The 19,038-nt window shown below is 41.5% G+C and overlaps 1 protein-coding gene across 20 annotated transcripts in view; it reads right to left on the reverse strand.

Annotated features, from left to right (window-relative positions):
* Window positions 1–19,038, reverse strand: part of TTLL5 (tubulin tyrosine ligase like 5) — a 233,887-nt gene that overhangs the window by 41,009 nt on the left and 173,840 nt on the right. For 12 of the 20 annotated variants that reach the window (XM_084892422.1, XM_084892427.1, XM_084892428.1 and 9 more), the window contains one exon: window positions 17,333–17,550. The exons of 7 other annotated variants lie outside the window; for them this stretch is intronic. In XM_084892422.1, coding sequence (XP_084748548.1) covers window positions 17,333–17,550 — 218 coding nt within the window. Of the gene's footprint in view, window positions 1–14,267; window positions 14,805–17,332; window positions 17,551–19,038 lie in introns of those variants that run through there. One more of the 20 variants, XM_084892429.1, reaches the window with a different exon arrangement.

The raw sequence follows: 19,038 nt of genomic DNA on the forward strand, positions 1-19,038 counted from the left end.
CTTGGATTCATGCCACCACATCAAGGATGACCTTTCTGTAGAAGGAAGGACCCACAAAAGGAAAATACTCAACGTTTTACAGGAAGAGTGGAGCTACCTGTGCTGACCTCGCCAGGCCTGTGGCAAACAGACATAGTGGCATCTATGAAGGTCCTGAAAAGAGCCACCCCATTTTTATAAAATACCTGTGAAGGCCATCCTCTTTCAATTCCCAAAGGAGAGAAGAAATCTCAAGGCACAAGTTAAAGACTGAATACCAAAGAACGAACACGGACTTTTCTCACAGATTAAATATTTTACAGCTTTCCTTACAACACACCTATGTGCACACAGTGTATGTGCACCTTCTCCTTTATCTATCAGTCCAGGGATTATATATATAAGGTGTCCCCAAAAATGTATTTACCTTTTAACAGCTGACAACTCACTTAATTTTCACTTCTTTTCAGGTTTTTAATACTTTCAACAATGATGATTTTTAAAAAACAACAACAACTTAACTGTGTATACTACTTGCCCCACAAATAAGTGTGTGTGTGTGTGTGTGTGTGTGTGTATTTTTAAAATTAATTTCAGAGAGAAAGGGAGAGAGAGAAACATCAATGAGAGAGAAACATTGATGGCTGCCTCCCTGCTATTGGGGATTAAGCCTGCATCTGGGCATATAGGCCCTGACTGGGAATCTAAAAGTGACCTCCTGGTACATAGGTCGATGCTCAACTACTGAGTCACATTGGCAGGACTCCTTTTCAGGTTTAACTGATTTGAAATAGTGGGTGAAGACAGACTAAGCTTTCAACAAACAAAAAAATTATCTTAAAAGTGCCACTAAAATTTTACGTGGGAATACATATAAGATAAAGTTTATGGTACAGATTGCAATAATTGACAAATTGAGGGCACACAAATATTGAACAAAATAATATTTGATGTTTGCAATTTCATTGCTTCACGTTATCAGCAGTGCCTGATTGCAGGAGTCCATGCCTAGCTACTAATGTTTTTCTGATTGAATTGTGACTCATAAGGGCATTGTACTAGTAAAATTTAGGGGACACAATCATCATTTAAAAAAACACCCAGGGAATCCTTGAACTTTCTGCTTCATATACATATAGATATTTTTATTGGGTTGCATGCTAAATGTATTTTTAAAATCACAAGTGGTGGTAAAAAAAAGATTAAAGGCCACTTATTAAAGCAAATTGTTACTTCATTTAAAATATTCAGAATCCTCAGAAATTTTTGTTTTTGAGTTACACTAATATATTTAAATAAATCTTCCACTATAATGATACTTTGCCAGTTTTTCTTATAATTCTGCCAGCTTCTAATTCATATATTTTGAATTTATAATATTAAGTGCATACAAAAGCTATTCTTTATTTCTATTAATTCTATTTTTTTCTATTGCTATATTAATTTTCCTTCTAATTAGTATTGCATGGCTTATCTCTTCCCAAGTCTTTGCCATTCTGTGAGATTCTACTTTAGGTATGTCTCTTTTAAGCAGCCTATAATGGAACATTTTAAAAAATGCAGTTTGATAATGTATTTTTCAATAGAAGAATATAATCTGTTAAACATGTATTGTTCTTACTCATATATTTGGATTTATTTTTATTACTTTGGTTTTGTTTTCCATTATCATTCTTTTTTAAAAAAAAATAAATCTTTATTGTTCATATTATTACAAATGTTCCTCATTTCCGCCTCCCCTCCATTGTTCCCTTCCACCAGGTTCCCACTCCACCCTCTGCCCTTTCCCCACCCCCCATTGTCCTCATCCATAGGTGCACAGTTTATGTTCAGTCTCTTCCCTTTCCCCCCCGAGAATCGTCAGTTCACTCCCCTTCCATACCTTTGATTCTATTATATTCACCAGTTAACATTGTTCATCAGATTTTTAAAATTCCCTTGGTTTTTGGATTCACTTGTTGATAGTTACGTATTTGTTGTTCATAGTTTTTATCTTTATTTTCTTTCTCTTCCGAAAGAACCCCCTTCAGCAATTCATATAATTCTGGTTTGGTGGTGATGAACTCCTTTAGCTTTTTTTTTTTTATTAGTGAAGCTCTTTATCTGGCCTTCGATTCTGAGTGATAGCTTTGCTGGGTAGATTATTTTTGACTGTAGGTTCTTGCTATTCATCATCTTGAATATTTCTTGCCATTCCCGTCTGGCCTGCATGGTTTCCATTGAGAAATCAGCTGACAATCGTATGGGTGCTCCTTTAGAGGTAACTACCTGCTTTGCTCTTGCTGCTTTTAATATTCTCTCTTTGTCTTTTGCTCTGGGAATTTTAATTATGATGTGTCTTGGTGTGGTCTTCTTTGGATTCCTTTTGTTTGGAGTTCTGTGCGCTTCCTGGACTTATAAGTCTAATTCTTTCACCAGGTGGGGAAGTTTTCTTTCACTATTTCTTTCAGTATGTTTTCAATATCTTGCTCTCTCTCATCTTCTGGGACCCCCATAATTCTGATGTTGGTTCACTTGAAGTTGTCCCAGAGATTTCTTACATTATCTTCAACTTTCTGGATTCTCTTGTCTTCTTGCTTCTGCGGAGGAGTGTCTTCTGGCTCTTTATGTTCCAAATCTTTGACTTGATTCTTGCGATCTTCCATTCTGTTTTTAGGACTCTATTATTTTTTATTTCAGACAATGTATTCTTTATTTCTTGTTGATCCCTTTTCATCTCCTCATAGGTCTTATCGACCTTTTCTAGGAAATTCTTGAAAAACCTTATAAGCGTGGTTTTGAACTCTATATCCAGTCTATTCTTTTCCTCCATTTCTTTTGTTTGTGATCTATTTCCTTGTCTCGGAATTTTCACAGCTTCCCTGAGCTGGTAGGGTGGCTTTGTGTGCTAAGGTGTCCTATATGGTTCAGTGAGTCAACCTCCCAGTTACCTGAGGTGGACAGTCTTGGTGTAGCCCTTTGTGGGCTGTGTGTGCAGTCTTGTTGTTAAGCCTTGCTTGTTGTTGGTATCACTGGGAAGCGCCAATCTTCAAGCCAATTGGCTATGAGGATCAGAAGTGTCTCAGTTAGGAGGGTTACTGTATTCTGCTTGAATGGGGCAGAGTCTCGGGGTGGCACAGACAAGCTTTGTTGAATCCTACACAATTGGTTGCAGACAAGCTTTAGATTCCTGTCTGCCCCTCCCTAGGAGAGTCCTATTGGCAGCAAACGAGGAAGCGAGCCACTGGAAGGGCTTCTGTTCTCCACTTAGATGGGGTGGAGTCTTGGGTGGTGCAGACAAGCTTTATTCAGCCCCTCCCTACGAGGGTCTGGTTTCTGAGTCACGTAGTAATGGCAGCTGGCTTCACACACCTCCGAGAGATCTCTGCCCACTGCCTGACAGTCTGGTCTCTCCCTATCTGGGGCCGTCTATCAGCACAATAGGGTAATTCTGTTTTCCTCCCAAACAAGAAAGCCAGCCGCGCGTTAGCTGACTGTCCTCTCCGTGCACAGGGAGTAAGCTGATAGCGAACTCAGCCCGCCCTCTCCACGCTCGCAAGCAAGCTGGCAGCGAACTCTGCGGCCGCCTTTTCACGTGCACTGTTCTCCGCACCTTCACAGTTCCTGAGGTTCAGCGTGCCTTCTTTCTCCTTCCCAGATGGTAGAGCCTCCTCTCAGCCAGCCGTCCGGCGCTTCAGGGTGATGTTTCCCGTTCTTCAGTTCTAAATTCAAATTTGTTGTGGTAGGCTGCATTCGGGTGTCTACCCTATGCCGCCATCTTGGTTTCTCTTTATTTTCCATTATCATTCTTCCACCAGATTTGTAAAATTTTTACCCCCCCCCCCCCACTTTATTGGTTTGAAAGTTACAGAGCTAAATATAACAATTATTTAGTTCTTGTTTTCCTAAGAAAATGCTTCTGAGTTGCCCTTAAATGTGACACAGACCTACCTTCACTATTTACTGACTACTTGTCCTTGAATGTTTTATTTTTTTTTAAGCAGACCAACAATTATTTTTATAGTTACTAATATTCACTGGCTGTACTTTACTGTTTCATGTTATCTAGCACTTCTGTGTTCCCTTTTATCCTAAGTCTTCACCAATTCTTTCACTGAAGGCCATGGCTCCTCTTAGATTTTAAATACTTCAAATTGTATTTCTTTTGCCTTCTCTCTGGAATGACAGGTTAGCTATGCATAAAATTCTAGACTGCAAGTTGTCACTTGAACACTTTATGAGCTCTTGTTTTCTGCTGCCTACTATTGCTGGAGAGAAGAATCCTGGTATTCTGTGTTCCTATGGAGTTCGAGTGAATTTTCTCTCAGGTGTATTAACATTTCTCTTTATGCTTAATGTTCTGTTTCACTATGATGTGTCCAGATATGCATTTATTTTGGTACATGAAATTTATTTTTTAGCTGAGGACTCATCATTAATTCTAGAAAATTCTCTTATTGTATTTTGAAGTATTGCTTGTGCACCTGTCTCTCAGGCCTCTCTAGTGATACGCCTATCAGAGTCAAATGTCATGCCCCGCAAGACACTCCTATTAGATACATCATCTATTTTTAAATGTACGACCATTTAAAAATATGAATTTCATCTGTAAGGAATTCATCTTCTAGTTGTTGATTCTGTTGGCAACCTTTCTTAGTATTAGATTATTCATGTGTTTAGGAATTTTGGTTTGCAGGCTCATTTGGAATAGAAATCATTTCCCCTTGCCTCTCTAGTTGCTTATCTCTTGCAATCTGAAGATTTTATAGTTGCCTTCACCCAGACCCCCTGACCACAGACCAGATTTATAGAAGTATTTTGGTGCCTTTGCCTCAGTGATTTTTAGAAGTACAGGTGAGTTCTGAGACATGGACAGTTACAAGGGCATGCCATTATCTTCCTGTGTAGGCCCATAGTCTCATATAAAGGTCCATGCCAGCTTTACCAGTCTCCCATTGGGAGAGCCCACTGCATCCTTTAGCTCAGGTGATGTTTTTTCTTTGTGTGTTTGTTTGTGTGTGTGGGGAGGGGGTTTGCCTTGGTATTGTTGACATTTTTAGACTGGGTAATTCTTTGTTTGAGGGGAGCTGTCCTGTGCTTTACGAATGTTTAGCAGTATCCTGAACTCTACTCATTAGAAGCCAACAGCAACGTCCCATCCCCAGGCGCCCTGTTATGAAAACCCAAAATGACTCCAGAGATTGCTAACATCATCTCCAGTTGAAAACCACTGTTTTCTTTTCAGTTAACGAGCCCGGTTTTAGTCTCTCCTTTTGGGTAGGGCACTTTCCGGTCCAATATGCCACAGGAGCTGAACTGCAGGCTGCCCCGGCCTGCTTCCAAAGCAGAGGTCAGAAAGTTTGCTGCTGCAGCCTCCTTCACGGATTCTTTTATTTTTGTACATTCGGGGGCCAAGGAGATGCTCCCCTTGTTTTGAAGCTCAGCTCTGTCCTTTTGGTTTTCTTCTTTAAGCTTTTATCTCTCTTTGCTATGTGTTTGAAGCAGAGGGAGAATATTAAGTGTGAACTTATGGAGCCAACTTGACTGGAAGTCAGTAGGTCCAAATCTAATCTTTTGTTTTGTTTGAAACTAAGCCTTTGCCTTCAATAGTCATCAGTTATTAGTGTTCAGGAAATCAGAATGTGTTTGAATTTCCATAGCCTTGCTAGCTAGAGCCAAATCACACTTACGAATATCTTACAACAAAAATGTGACTTCTTTTAATGGGGAACAATGGCCGCGACAGAAATTACAATTACACCAACCAGCATGCATGGACACTAAATATATGCCAGGAAAATACATTATCTCAATTAACCCTAAGGACAACTCCAAGACATAGGTAATCTGTTTCAGATAATAAAACAGAAGCTTAGAGGTATCCCTAAATAATGGTTAATTAAGTGAAGGAAACAGGATTCAAATCTAACTGGAAACCTTGGGCTGTTATCAGCCGTACGCTTCTGCTTCTCCTAGCACTCTACACTGTATAAATGATCAATGGTAATTGCTATTTAGTGACCTCTGGTGAACACACCTTCATGCAAAGAACCATGTCACTACCACCAGCACCATTTCCTGAGAACTCATCATGCAAATAAGCTCTCTCAAGAGCTGGGGCCTGAGCTTCTCTCTTCTTTCTCAAAAACAAACTTCAAGAAAGCAGGGCTTGTTTCTGTTTTGTTCACTGGTGTTATCACCAATATGCCAGAGCAATGCACAGAATAATGGACATTTAATAATATAGATACCATAAAACAGTGAAGACAAGATATATGTCCCTAAGAGATTTATGGGAAACAGAACACATATAAAGAGGAAAAATAAGCAATAAACTAAAACCTGATCTTGAATAAGAGGCAGGACTTAGATTCAAGAGGCTACAAGCATTCTGTAGAGGGGATGGGAATGAGCATGTGGGAACAATAGGGGAGCAGACTGTGCAAGGGGGTAGTATAACATAGGAAATCCAGAGACATGACAAAGGACACACTGCAGAAGGCTTTAATGTCAGAGTTGGGGCCCAACCTGATCTTGCAGGCACTTGAAAGCCTCCATAGATTTCAGAAAAAGGCTCAAAAACAATTTGAGATGATATATATTTTGTATCCCCACCCAAGGATATATTTATTGATTTTAGAAAGGTGGGACACACACACACACACACACACACACGATGTGAGAGGGAAACATTGACTGGTTGCCTCTTGTACTCGCCCTGACCAGGGATCAAACCTGTAACATTTTTTGGTGTATGGGATGATGCTCCAACCAACTGAACAACCAGGCCAGGGCTAGAGATGGTAATTTAAAAATTGCTTCCAAGGCTTGCTTGTGTACCCTATTTCTAGATAAATATTTTATTGATTTCAGAGAGGAAGGGAGGAGAGAAGTAGAAACATCAATGATGAGAATCATTAATTGGCTGCCTCCTGTACGCCCCCTACTGGGGATTGAGCCTGCAACCCAGGCATGTGCCCTGGCAAGGAATTGGACGTGACCTCCTGGTTAATAGGTCAGTGCTCAAGTATTGAGCCATGCCGGCTGAGCTACCCTGTTTCTTTAAGAACCAATTTGTATAGTTTAAAAACTTTTGCCTTGTTCTACTTGATTTTCTTTTTACTTAACTGATAGTTTTCAAAATGACACCCTTCATCCAGTTTTTAAAATTCAGTAGCATACAGTCGTGCACAGTGCCCTTGTAATTTTTCAATCTCCCCTATGTCTACTTTTGAAACCTCTTATTTGAATTCTCTTGTTTTTCTGGCAGAGCTATGTTTATTTTCTCCTTCCTTGGCCCCAAACTAAATACGTAGTGTTTCAAACTTAACTAATTTTATTGCTTACTTTTCACTTTATATTGCTTTTTTTCTTAATTTCCTTTGATCTGTTTTTCTTAGCTTTTTCTTATTGACTCTTTTCTATGTTCAAGAGATGAGAGCTTAGTTCAGGTATGACTAATAGTTTATGTGCATCTTCACCAGTTCAGGGTCTTCCCTGTCTGTGGTAGACATTACTGATCTATCAAAGCACTCTTCATTGCAAAATTTGAGCAGTCCTCATAATTACCTTCAACTTGACACTCTGGGAAAGCAGCAGGAGCCAGAGTACCAGTTGAAGCCAATCTGCCATTTGTGTCTTGGTTAATTTTTTTCAATATTCCTATGTTTTAACAACAAAAATAACTATGATTATAAATTTCCCTTTTAGTACATATTTAACTACACTTCAAATATAAGTTTTGATATGTACAATTCAGCCCTAGCCAGTTTTGCTCAGTGGATAGAGCTCTGGCCTGCAGACTGAAGGGTCCCAGGTTTGATTCTGGTCAAGGGCACATACCTCAGTTGTAGGCTCAATCCCCAGCCCTGGTTGGGGCATGTGTGGGAGGCAACTAATCAATGTATCTCTCTCACAACAATGTTTCTCTCTGTCTCTCCCCTCCCTTTTACTCTCTCTCTCTCTAAAAAAAGGAAAAATATCCTTGGGTGAGGATTAATAACCACACAAATAAAAATAGATTTCAATTTACGTTATACATATTTGAACCACCAAAGGAAGACCCATCATTCTATGGCTCTCATGCACTTCTTTTCCCCACTGGACCATACACATCCCAAGTAACTTTTAGTTATCGTACCCAGTTCTCTGAATGTGCTGTTGTCTATGTCCAAAACAAGCCTTAAGATCTCCAAATGCCACCACGATCAAGGTCCAAATCCCACCACGATCAAGGTCCAAATGCAGATGACTGGTAGAGGAGAGAGTCTAAGTGGCAGAGTCCTTGACTGGCCCTTTCTACCTCTTGCTTTCTCCAGGTCCTTAGAGTGAGAGGGTCTCCCACTGATTTCTGAGACTACACCCTCATAGGATAAAACCCTCCACATCATTCTTCAATCTAATCCTTCCACATTTAACAGAAATCACCCAAAACCTCAACATAAGTGAGATACCAATTCTTCCTCCTGTTGAATGTTTTACTGGCCATTTAAGTGGGAAAACTGGTGGGGTGGGGGGGGTGGGGGGAAGGAGTGTAAGTTCTTAAGTGCTTAGATTGCACTTTCTCAAAGGCAGTATTGTGGATGACTGACTTGCCATTTGCTGTATAAAACGAATTTGAATAGATTGGCGGGGCCTTTGAAATCAGTGGTCTACTAAGAAGAGCCTGGGGTTAACCCAGATATGGATATCAGTTTGTTTGTTTTTAAATAAATCTTTATTGTTCATATTATTACAAAAGTTCCTCATTTTTTTCCCCTCCACCAGGTCCCCACCCCACCTTCGGCCCTTTTCCCACCCCCCATTGTCCACATCCATAGGTGCACAGTTTACGATCTTCCCGCACCCCCCACTCCTCTTTTCCCTGAGAATTGTCAGTCCACTCCCCTTCCATACCTCTGATTCTATTATATTCAACAGTTAATATTGTTCATCAGGTTTTTTAATTCCCTTGTTTTTAGATTCACTTGTTGATAGTTGCATATTTGTTGTTCATAATTTTTATCTTTATCTTCTTCCTCTTCCTAAAGAACCCCTTTGAGCAATTCATATAATTCTGGTTTGGCAGTGATGAACTCCTTTAGCTTTTTTTTTTATTTGTGAAGCTCTTTATCTGGCCTTCTATTCTGAGTGATAGCTTTGCTGGGTAGAGTATTTTTGGCTGTAGGTTCTTGCTATTCATCATCTTGAATATTTCTTGCCATTCCCGTCTGGCCTGCATGGTTTCCATTGAGAAATCAGCTGACAATCGTATGGGTGCTCCTTTAGAGGTAACTACCTGCTTTGCTCTTGCTGCTTTTAATATTCTCTCTTTGTCTTTTGCTCTGGGAATTTTAATTATGATGTGTCTTGGTGTGGTTTTCTTTGGATTCCTTTTGTTTGGGGTTCTGTGCGCTTCCTGGACTTCTAAGTCTATCTCTTTCCCCAGGTGGGGGAAGTTTTCTTTCACTATTTCTTTCAGTATGTTTTCAATATCTTGCTATCTCTCATCTTCTGGAACCCCCATAATTCTGATGTTGGTTCGCTTGAAGTTGTCCCAGAGTTTTCTTACATTGTCTTCAACTTTCTGGATTCTCTTGCCTTCTTGCTTCTGTGGAAGAGTGTCTTCTGGCTCTTTATGTTCCAAATCTTTGACTTGATTCTTGCGATCTTCCATTCTGTTTTTAGGACTCTGTATAATATTTTTTATTTCAGACAATGTATTCTTTATTTCTTATTGATCCCTTATTATATCCTCATAGGTCTCATTTATTTTATCGGCCTTTTTTAGGAAATTCTTGAAAAACCTTATAAGTGTGGTTTTGAACTCTATATCCAGTCTCTTCTTGTCCTCCATTTCTTTCATTTGTGATCTGTTTCCTTGTCTCGACATTTTTGCTGCTTCCCTGAGTTGGTAGGGTGGCTTTGTGTGTTAAGGTGTCCTATATGGTTCAGTGGATCAGCCTCCCAGTTATGCGAGGTAGATGCTCTTGGTGCACCCCTTTGTGGACTGTGTATACAGCCTGTTTTAGTTAAGTCTTAATTGTTGTTGGTATCACTAGGAGGAACTGACCTCCAGGCCAATTGGCTGTGAGGATCAGCTGTGTCTATGCTGGGAGACAGCCTTATTCAAAAGCCTCTGTGCTCAGCTTGGATGGGGCGGAGTTTCAGGGTGGAGCCTACAGCCTTGGCTTCCTGTCAGACCCGCCCTATGAGGTTCCTGAGTCTCAGTGTTCCTCAGTGTCCTTTGGTACTTGCTGCAAGCACCCAACAGAAAGGTGCTCTTGAGTTTCCCCCACTACCAAACAGTCTAGTCTCTCCAATGATCCCGGAACTGGGGTTCAGTGCAGTTGGAAGTGGGGTTCAGTGCAGTCTGGAGCTTTTATCTCCTTTTTGCTAGGGCAATCCAGCGGCACAGTCAACAGTCCGTCCTCTGCGCACAACGTGCGCGACTCTGGGGCTCTGTCTTTCGCTGCTCCGGAGTTTCCGCCTTACAGTTTAGAATCCCTCTGTATGAGCCTGGGTCCCCAGGGTCTAGCCCAGAACTGGGGTTCAGTGCAGTCGAAACTGGGGCTGAGCACAGTTTGGAGCTTTTATCTCCTTCCCACTAGGGAACTCCAAACAAGCACTCAGCTGCCCCTCCTCTCCGGCTCCGTCCTCTCCCCAGGTGCGCAGTGTCTCCGTACCTTGGGCTTTTACAGCTTCTCTGATTTTCCTCTGGTTTTCTCTTTCCTTCTAGTTGTAGAATTTCCAGTCAGTCAAGTTTCCTGTAGTTCTGGATGATGCCCACTTTATATTTTAGTTGTATTTTTTGAAATGGTTGTGTGAGGCTGCAGTTAGGCATTTTACCTATGCCGCCATCTTGGTTTCTCCTCCGATTTCAGTTCTGGCTCTGCCTTGGACCACCTGTGTACCTTGCTACACTCATGGCCTCATATTATGCCTCTATTTCTTTATATTCCAGCACTAAAAGTCGATGGTTATTGTGATAGCATGATTGATGATGATAAATATACATTTGGTCTTCTCCTGTTTTTGGCTTATAGCTTCTGAAACCTTGGAGTTCCCTAAATGCTGACAGTGATAAAGGTGTCTTCTGCTAAATTAATGAGGGAGATTTTGGAAGCACCTAAAAATGCAGGCTGGTTTTTAGGAGAACCAACTATGTGGTTAGAGGACTGGAATTTCCAGTTGAATCAATCACCAATAGGCCAATAATTAATCAATCATGCCTGTGTAATCAAAGCCTCCATAAAAACCCAACAGGATGAGGTTTGGAGAGCTCCCAGGTTGGTGACATGGGAAGACAACATGGCAGTTTTGCACCCCTTGCCTTCTGCATATCTTCCAGCTGGCTTTCTTGAACCATACCCTTTTATAATAAACTGGTCTCCAGTAAGTAACCTGCTTCTCTGGGTTCTGTGAGTCATTTTAGCAAATGAATTGGAACCTAAGCAGCAGGTTTTGGGAACCACTGGTTTATAGCCAGTAGGTCAGAAGTACAGGTAACACCCAGACTTGCACTAACATTCTGAGTTGAGAGGGTCATTAGAATTATCAATCTATAGCTCTAATCTATAGCTGCCTGGTCAGAAGCACAGGTTAAAAATCTGGGTCTGAGGCTGGCACCTGAAGTGTATGTATGTGTGTGCACACTGTGCACAGTCTTATAGGACTGATTCCTTAACCTGTGGAATCTGCTGCTGTCTCCAGGTAGGTAGAGTTAGAATGGAGGTGGATTCCTGGACACCCTGTTGGTATCTGAAAACTGCTTGTTGATGTTGAGGGGAAACCTCCCCTTTCCTCTGCCCACCTTGGATCTGGCTCCAGGAACCCTTTTTAGCTATATGTTTTGGAAATGTATAATTTAGAGAATCCTATATTTAAGGATGGATATGCCACAGATTTAATCATATTTCTTGAAATTATAAATAATAAAAGGCTAAAAGGCTGACAGAAGATGGTCAACCTACAATATGACATCTATGCTCACGTCAAGTACCTGTATTCCTGGATCACTTCAACTCCCGATCACTTTGCCTCATTTTAAATGAATCCTAAGTTAAAAAGAAATTGCTTTAAAAAGAAAAAGAAAAAAAAAAAAAAAAAGAAGAGCCGAAACCAGCTTGGCTCAGTGGATGGAGCGTCAGCCTGTGGATTGAAGGGTCCCAGGTTCGATTCTGGTCAAGGGCATGTACCTTGGTTGAGGGCACATTCCCGGTGGGGGGTGTGCAGGAGGCAGCTGATCGATGATTCTCTCTCATCGGTGTTTCTAACTCTCTCTCCCTTTCTCTTCCTCTCTGTAAAAAAAATCAATAAAATATATTTTAAAAAATAAAAATAAAATAAAATAAAGAAGAATAAACACCTGATCTTTATGTTTACATTTTTCTGATGTCACCATTCAGGTCAGATGAACTGGTACTTGGTTTTAGCATCCTGCTGAGCTCCTACCGCTTTTTTCCCACCTAATGCCTAGCAGCTTTTCACAAACACCCCTGTCCTGGGTGCTGACACAGAGCAGCAGTTACCTTCGATTTCCACTGAGGTCACCCTGAGGAAGAATATCCTATAACCTGGATAAGGAAAGTGAGTCCCAGCCGATGGAAGAAGAGCAGTTTAGGTAAGTGTGGTACAGCAGCTTTGACCCTGCCCTTCCCAGCTCATCTCTAGTCAACAAGTTTTGCCCTAGCAAACTTGAACCTCCTCAGGTTTCTTTCTTCCCATTTCCTGGAGAGTGTAACTGGCTCTGAAGAAGGGCCCTTACAAGGAAGAGACAGTCTGTGTGCATGTACTTGTTCAGAGGCTGTCATACTTCCTGGTTCAGCTGACTGCCTGGGAGAAATACCACAGCCAGTTCTGAAAGGACAATCTGAAGTGGGTACTAAATTATGAAGTGTTGCAAACACTAGAGAGGAAAATCAAGGAAGGCTATTGGCACTATAGAAAAGGTTAAAAAAATCAAAATCATTCTCTGCACAGAACTGACGAATAAGATTTAGCTAAAGGAAATATAAGACTATGACTCTGGGAACGCTAACAAAGAACTGTTGGGCCAAAAAGGGATGATGAAAATGGCTGTAAAGCACCAGGATTAAAAAGCAAATGTGCTCATAAAAAAGCTTTCAACGGAATAGACAGAAAACAAGCTATTTTGGGTAATTATTCAGTGGGGACAGTGGTTTTGTTTTACAGATGGGAAACTGAAACCTTTAGAGGGAAAGTGACCTGAATATTATCATAAAGAAACAGAACTCCACTGTTCTGACTCTCAACTCCCTTTGCATCCAAATCCAACGACATTCCATCTTTTATGTTCCATTGTTCTCTAAAATCAACCCTCTCGGATGTGGAAACTTTGATGCTCTTGGAAATTGCTTCTATATTTGTCTAACGCCAATTTCTGTGCTAGAGAATGTTGAAGTTCAACCCCCAAACAGGACTTGGCATGGTCTATAGCTCATTACAACTTCTCATTAGTTGTGTCTCTTGGGGCAACTATGGCATTCCTGAATGTGACTCAGTATCACCAGACACAAAGGAGGGTTCCTGATTAACCTGAACTGAGCCAGAGTAAAGACTGCAAAAAGCTCTAAGCAAATGAAGTAACACAGCTTGTATGAAGAAAGTAAAACAATTATACAAAAATTTCCTGAAATGCCATCTTAGTATTAACCACAATGCCTAACACTTATTTTACATATATTACACACTTGGCACTGTATTTGTGCTTGGCATTCATTAATAATTTATTTCTGTCAATGACCCTATGAGGCAGGTACTATGATTATCCCTATTCTAAAATAGAAACTGAGTCACATAGATGTTAAGTAACTTGCTGTGCAGGCAAGAAACATGAATTACTTTAGAATAATTGGACTATATCAACTGATACTGAGAATCCTGATTTCAGAAACCTTGGAAGAGCTCTGTAGGTTAAAAATAACTTCATCAACCCAAATAAAGTATGGAGTTTAGTTCACAATAATGTACCAATGGAAGTTTCTTTGTATGGAACACCCTTTAAATGTGCCATGGTGATGTAAGATGTTAAAGGCAGGGAAAACTGGGTGTATTCATCTTTACGAGTAATGTCTTTACAACTTTTCTATAAATCTAAAACTATATAATAAAAGCCTAATATGCAAATTGTCCCCTCAACCACGAGTTTGAATGTGAGTTCGACCAAGGGGTGGGGTCAGCTGGAGGCCCAGGCCGGCGGAGGTGGCAGGCAGCTGGGGAAGGGAGGCCCCAGCTGGCAGCCACTAGGGATCCTACCCTTGCATAAATTTCGTGCACTGGGCCTCTAAAATTAAAAAGTTCTTTAAAAAAACACACACAACACTTTATTTGTATACTTCACAGAGGGAGCTTTTCACTGAGTCAATGCAGATAAAAACAATGCTTTTCTTTCAGAAGAGCATCGAAAACTGTGGGGCTCGAGCCCTGACCAGTTGGTTAGAGCATCATCTTGATATGCCAAGGTTGTGGGTTCAATCCCTAGTCAGGGCACACACAAGAATAAACCAATGAATGCATAAGTGAGTGGGACAACAAATCAATGTTTCTTTCTCATATATAAATAAAATTACTGTTTAAAAAAAGAAATCTGTGGGGGCTCTCACAAGACTGCACATTTCACATGTAGTAAGATAATGTTCAGGTCCCCTTTAGTGCTAATTTATTTAGCTGCAGAGACTTGTGCTGGAGTTTTAAAGGCAAATTGGAAACTATTTCCTGGAACAACGCCTCACAGCATGCCTTTTGATTCTTGGATTATATTTCTTGAATTCTGAAGAAATCTGCTTTTTTCCCCCCTTCTGTGCATTTTTGGTGCTGAGCTGTTTCCGGTTTTCCCACACTCCTGCCTGTCAGAGAGAAGAAACCACAAAAATGCAGCAAAGCAAAGTTTGTCCATAGAGTTGCAATTCCACCTCTGAAGGCTGGAGAGCTCTCCTGCCAGCAGTGGGTTCAGGGCAGCGAGCGGCGCCTTCAGATGGCCAGCCCGCTGCCTGCTGCCCAAGCCTACCTCTCCACCAGCAGACCAGCTAGCCACATGGGCCATCAGGCCATCTCAGGATACTGGCAACCATCAGAGAATCCACAGACAGAAAGTGTGCCGGCAAATGCAATATTCATTTGCGGCTCACTCATTTTCCTGCCTAACTGTGTGATTCTCAAACCTGTACAAGAGTGTGATTTAGAAAGCGTGTGCCAGGTCCATGTACTTAACAAGTATTAACTCTACTAATATTTATCAACTGAAGCAGATATTTTTTTCACCTCCACTTCACAAATGAGGAAACTGAGGCCAGAGATTAAGTAACTAGTAACTTGCTGGAGGTCTCCAGTCAGTAAAGCGTGGAGCTGGGATGTGAATACAGGCAGTCTGCCCTGAGGCTGCACCCTTAGAATCGGACTCTCCTCTCTCCAAGGGGAGAGGCCATACAGCTTCCTTCCTATTGTGCTTCTGGCTTTCAACCAGGAATGGCAGCCTTCCTACTGCCCTTCTCTACTGCTCCAGAGAGATCTGTAAAGTCATGACAACACCAATAATTTCCAGAATGGTGCTTGACACTCAGTAGGCACTGAATATGTACTTGTTGGATAAATGAATAATGGCAGCAATGTAATTAAAACAGCCAGAAGGGATTGTTTTCAATTCAAATTCAGAATTTGATTCACCGTGCAAGGGGATAGCTGGGGGAACTGAACCATTTTTGCCATATCCTAGGATTCTTTCTTACCGAATCTGGTTTTATAAAGGACAAATGAATGAGGAGCTGCAATGAGGACAAGAGAAATACACAAAGCTCCTCCAGGTGTTTATACATTAGGAATGCCTGCCTCTTTCACACTGAAAAGTGCCCCAATTTGAAATGGAGAATTAGACCCAGCACCCTTTACCAGTCTATTTCTGGCTCACTAGCAGGAGGTAGAATGAAGGATGTGACCTACAAACATTTGATTCAGGAGTGGAAATGTGTTTTTGAGGTAAAATAGGTAGACTCACACGGCATTGAAGGGAACCAATGTGTTGCCACCCTGAAGCTGGTTTTTTGGGTTCTTGACTCTAAGAAACGAGACTCAGAGGGAGCCTGTGGCCCTCTCCACTTTCCTGCCCAAGAGATTCAGACAGAGTAGCCTACTTGGGAAGGAAGCCTTGGCTTACTCCCCTTAAGGATCTTTACCCCGGCAGGAAGACTCCAAGCCTGCTTGGCGGTGATCAGCTGAGCCCACTGGTTTTGAGTTGCCTGGCAAGAATTTTCCTGCCATGTTCCCCTTTTCCTCAGCTATCTATATAGCACCTATTCTCACTTCTGAAATCTAAGACCCCACCCCCCATTTTCTCCCTTGTCAAAATGTCTTATACACTCAATGTTCCTTGCTGTCTTTGGAATTTTCATTCTTATGTGAATTCCCCATGTGCATGTATTAAAACTCTGATTTTCTCATGTTAATCTGTCTCTATTAATTTGATTATTAGCATATACAGCAGAACTTAAAAGGCAGGAGGAAAAGTATTTATGTATATGTGTGTGTGTTTACTGATTTGAGGAAGAGAGAGAGAGAGAAAGAGAGAGAGAGAGAGAAATATTGATTGGTTGCCTCTGCACACAACCTGACTGAGGACTGACCCCTCAACCTGGGTATGTGTCTTGACCAGAAATCGAACCCGCTATCTCTTAGTGCAGTGGTCGGCAAACCGCGGCTCTTAATGAGTTTGTCGACCACTGTTAGTGTATGGGACGATGCTCCAACCAAGTGAGTCATGGCCAGGGCAGTATTATTATTATTTTAAGGCCCACAGTATCAAAAAATGTTGCCTCGGAGCCTGCTGACGAATGTCAGTGATAATCTTCATAATAAAATCCCACCCCTATGTCTTCCTATTCAAGTGCCTAAAACTGAGCAAACTAAGGAGGGAGTGGCAGGGTATTGAATTTTATATGAAATTCTGCGGCTCTGACTCTGCAGAATGACCAAGAGAGGAATGCCTCCAGGAGGAAGTTTGCATTTCCTTTCTCCAGGCCCCCAGCTCTGCATCGTTACCTGGTCCACTGTCTGATTGTAGCTCCTGCCAGAAGCTGGAAGGGCTGGTTAGCAATGACCCTGAACCCGTGGTGGTGGCAGCTCTCATCACAATCCCTGGGAACCTAAGAGAGCAGTGCCTGCCCCTCTCGCAGGGTAAGCAAGAGCCCAAATGCAGTTATGTTTCCATAGCTCCCCAGGCATTTCCAATTTGGAGCCAGAGCTGAGAACCAGAGTTAGCCTTTATCACCCATCAGGCATTCTCATTTTCAGCAAGTCAGTACAAACTGTCCTGAAGATTCCGTAAGTAAAGAGGACTATTAGCACAGAGCTGATATAATTCAGAAGATTATGGCAAACTTACTTGGAAGCCCTCTGCGATGTTGCCTTTTTGAGGACTTGTTTGTGATTGGATGGGGGTTTGGGGACCAGGGACGAGGAAGAACTTGGAGGTGGCACCACTTTCTGTGGCAGAGTGGCTGGCTTCTGGCCACCAGCCGTGGCACTTGAAATTCTGCAAGCTGCACCATTATTTATTGTCCATAAATTGGAGTTAGGTAGTGTCTGGCTGCCAAAGATAGCCTATCAGAAAAAGGAAAAAAAGAAAAAGAGAAAAAGATCAGTGGTGATGCCCTTTACAATTCAGTTGCTATAATTGGACGAGAGGTTTGTAATCCTTCGGTGGGACAAAAGGAAAAGGGAAATTGTTAAAGTAATTTTTAAGGAAAGACTTTTAATAATGCCAGTGCAGGTCTAGATTCAGAGAAAGGGAATATCCTGAAGCAGAGTCCAGGTGCTCTGTTGAAAGTATTCTCAGCAAGAAATCTGGGCATCGGGTGCTACACATTGGTCCACACGAGTGAATCAGAAAAGCATCTGGTCTCTCAGTCTTAGCTTCCTTCATTGTTAAATTCATCAAATGTTTAACAAATGTCTCCTACTGGATGTCAAGTAATAGAAGAATAGCACAGAACAAAAGGAACTGGAAGCCTGACTCAACCTGAGCCCTCTCACAGACACTGCCCCCCTCCAGAAGGTTTGCACATTTGAGGAAAGGGAAGAAGTCAGTATGGCTAAGGCAGAGAGAGCAAACAGAGCGGAGAAAGGAGGCTGGGACACCAAGAGCCAGACCATGCGTGGCCGTGGGGGCTCTGTGTAGAATTCTGGCACAGTACCATCCCGTTGGCCTAAAGATTGTCAAAAGATGTACATCTGAGAGCACTTGTACTTTCAAAGTGAAATAACCACTCGAATACAAGATGAACACAAGCGTATTTTTGCTCAGAGGGTAAGCCTACAAATAAACGAAGACCTAAAAATCATGATTTAAACATTACAAACACCAACACATATCGGTAGTTAGAATGTGAATGTATGCTTCCTTCAAGTAGACTTTTAAAAATTCTTACAACTTATTTATCTCATTAGAAGAAGATTATTTTGTATCACAAATTTTGTTACTGGTTCTTCAATATTATTAACACCACTTTCAATATGCATGCATTATAAAAGCTTTCAATGTGAAATAATGTTAACAGAGAAATACTGTAATAGACGGAATACATAGGACTTTGTATTAAATGACGTCTGGCAACTGATTCCATCCGTAGATACCACATATGAAGCGACATGAGGAAAATGTCATTTCCTGTGGCAAGGTCCAAAGGGAATGAGATTAGATGTTCTTAGGAAAAGGTTGCCCTCTAGATAGACATCACTAGCATTATTTTTGTCCTTTATAAATTTTATTTTTTAAGATAAAAAAGATGAACTGAGTCGCTTTAGTAAAATGTTATCCAGCCCTTCCATACTCATGCTTGGGAATGAACCACTTTAGGGAAATGTGTCCAAAGATCCTGGGCTAGGCAGACCTGAGGGGGACCAAGGGTTCCTTCATGGCCTGACAAAGAACAAAATAACTGCAGAGGTCGAGGACCGCTGTATTTTCAAAGAACCAATCCAAGATGTTCCATCTCTGCGAACCCAAGGGGAAACTGAAGTGCTGTTCACTCACCTCCGCCTCTGACCCAAACAAGGGGAACAAAGACAGTGCTGAGTCCACGGAAGCCA

This window comes from Pipistrellus hanaki (assembly GCF_964339955.1).
Source record: "Pipistrellus hanaki genome assembly, chromosome: 1".
NCBI lineage: Eukaryota > Metazoa > Chordata > Mammalia > Chiroptera > Vespertilionidae > Pipistrellus > Pipistrellus hanaki.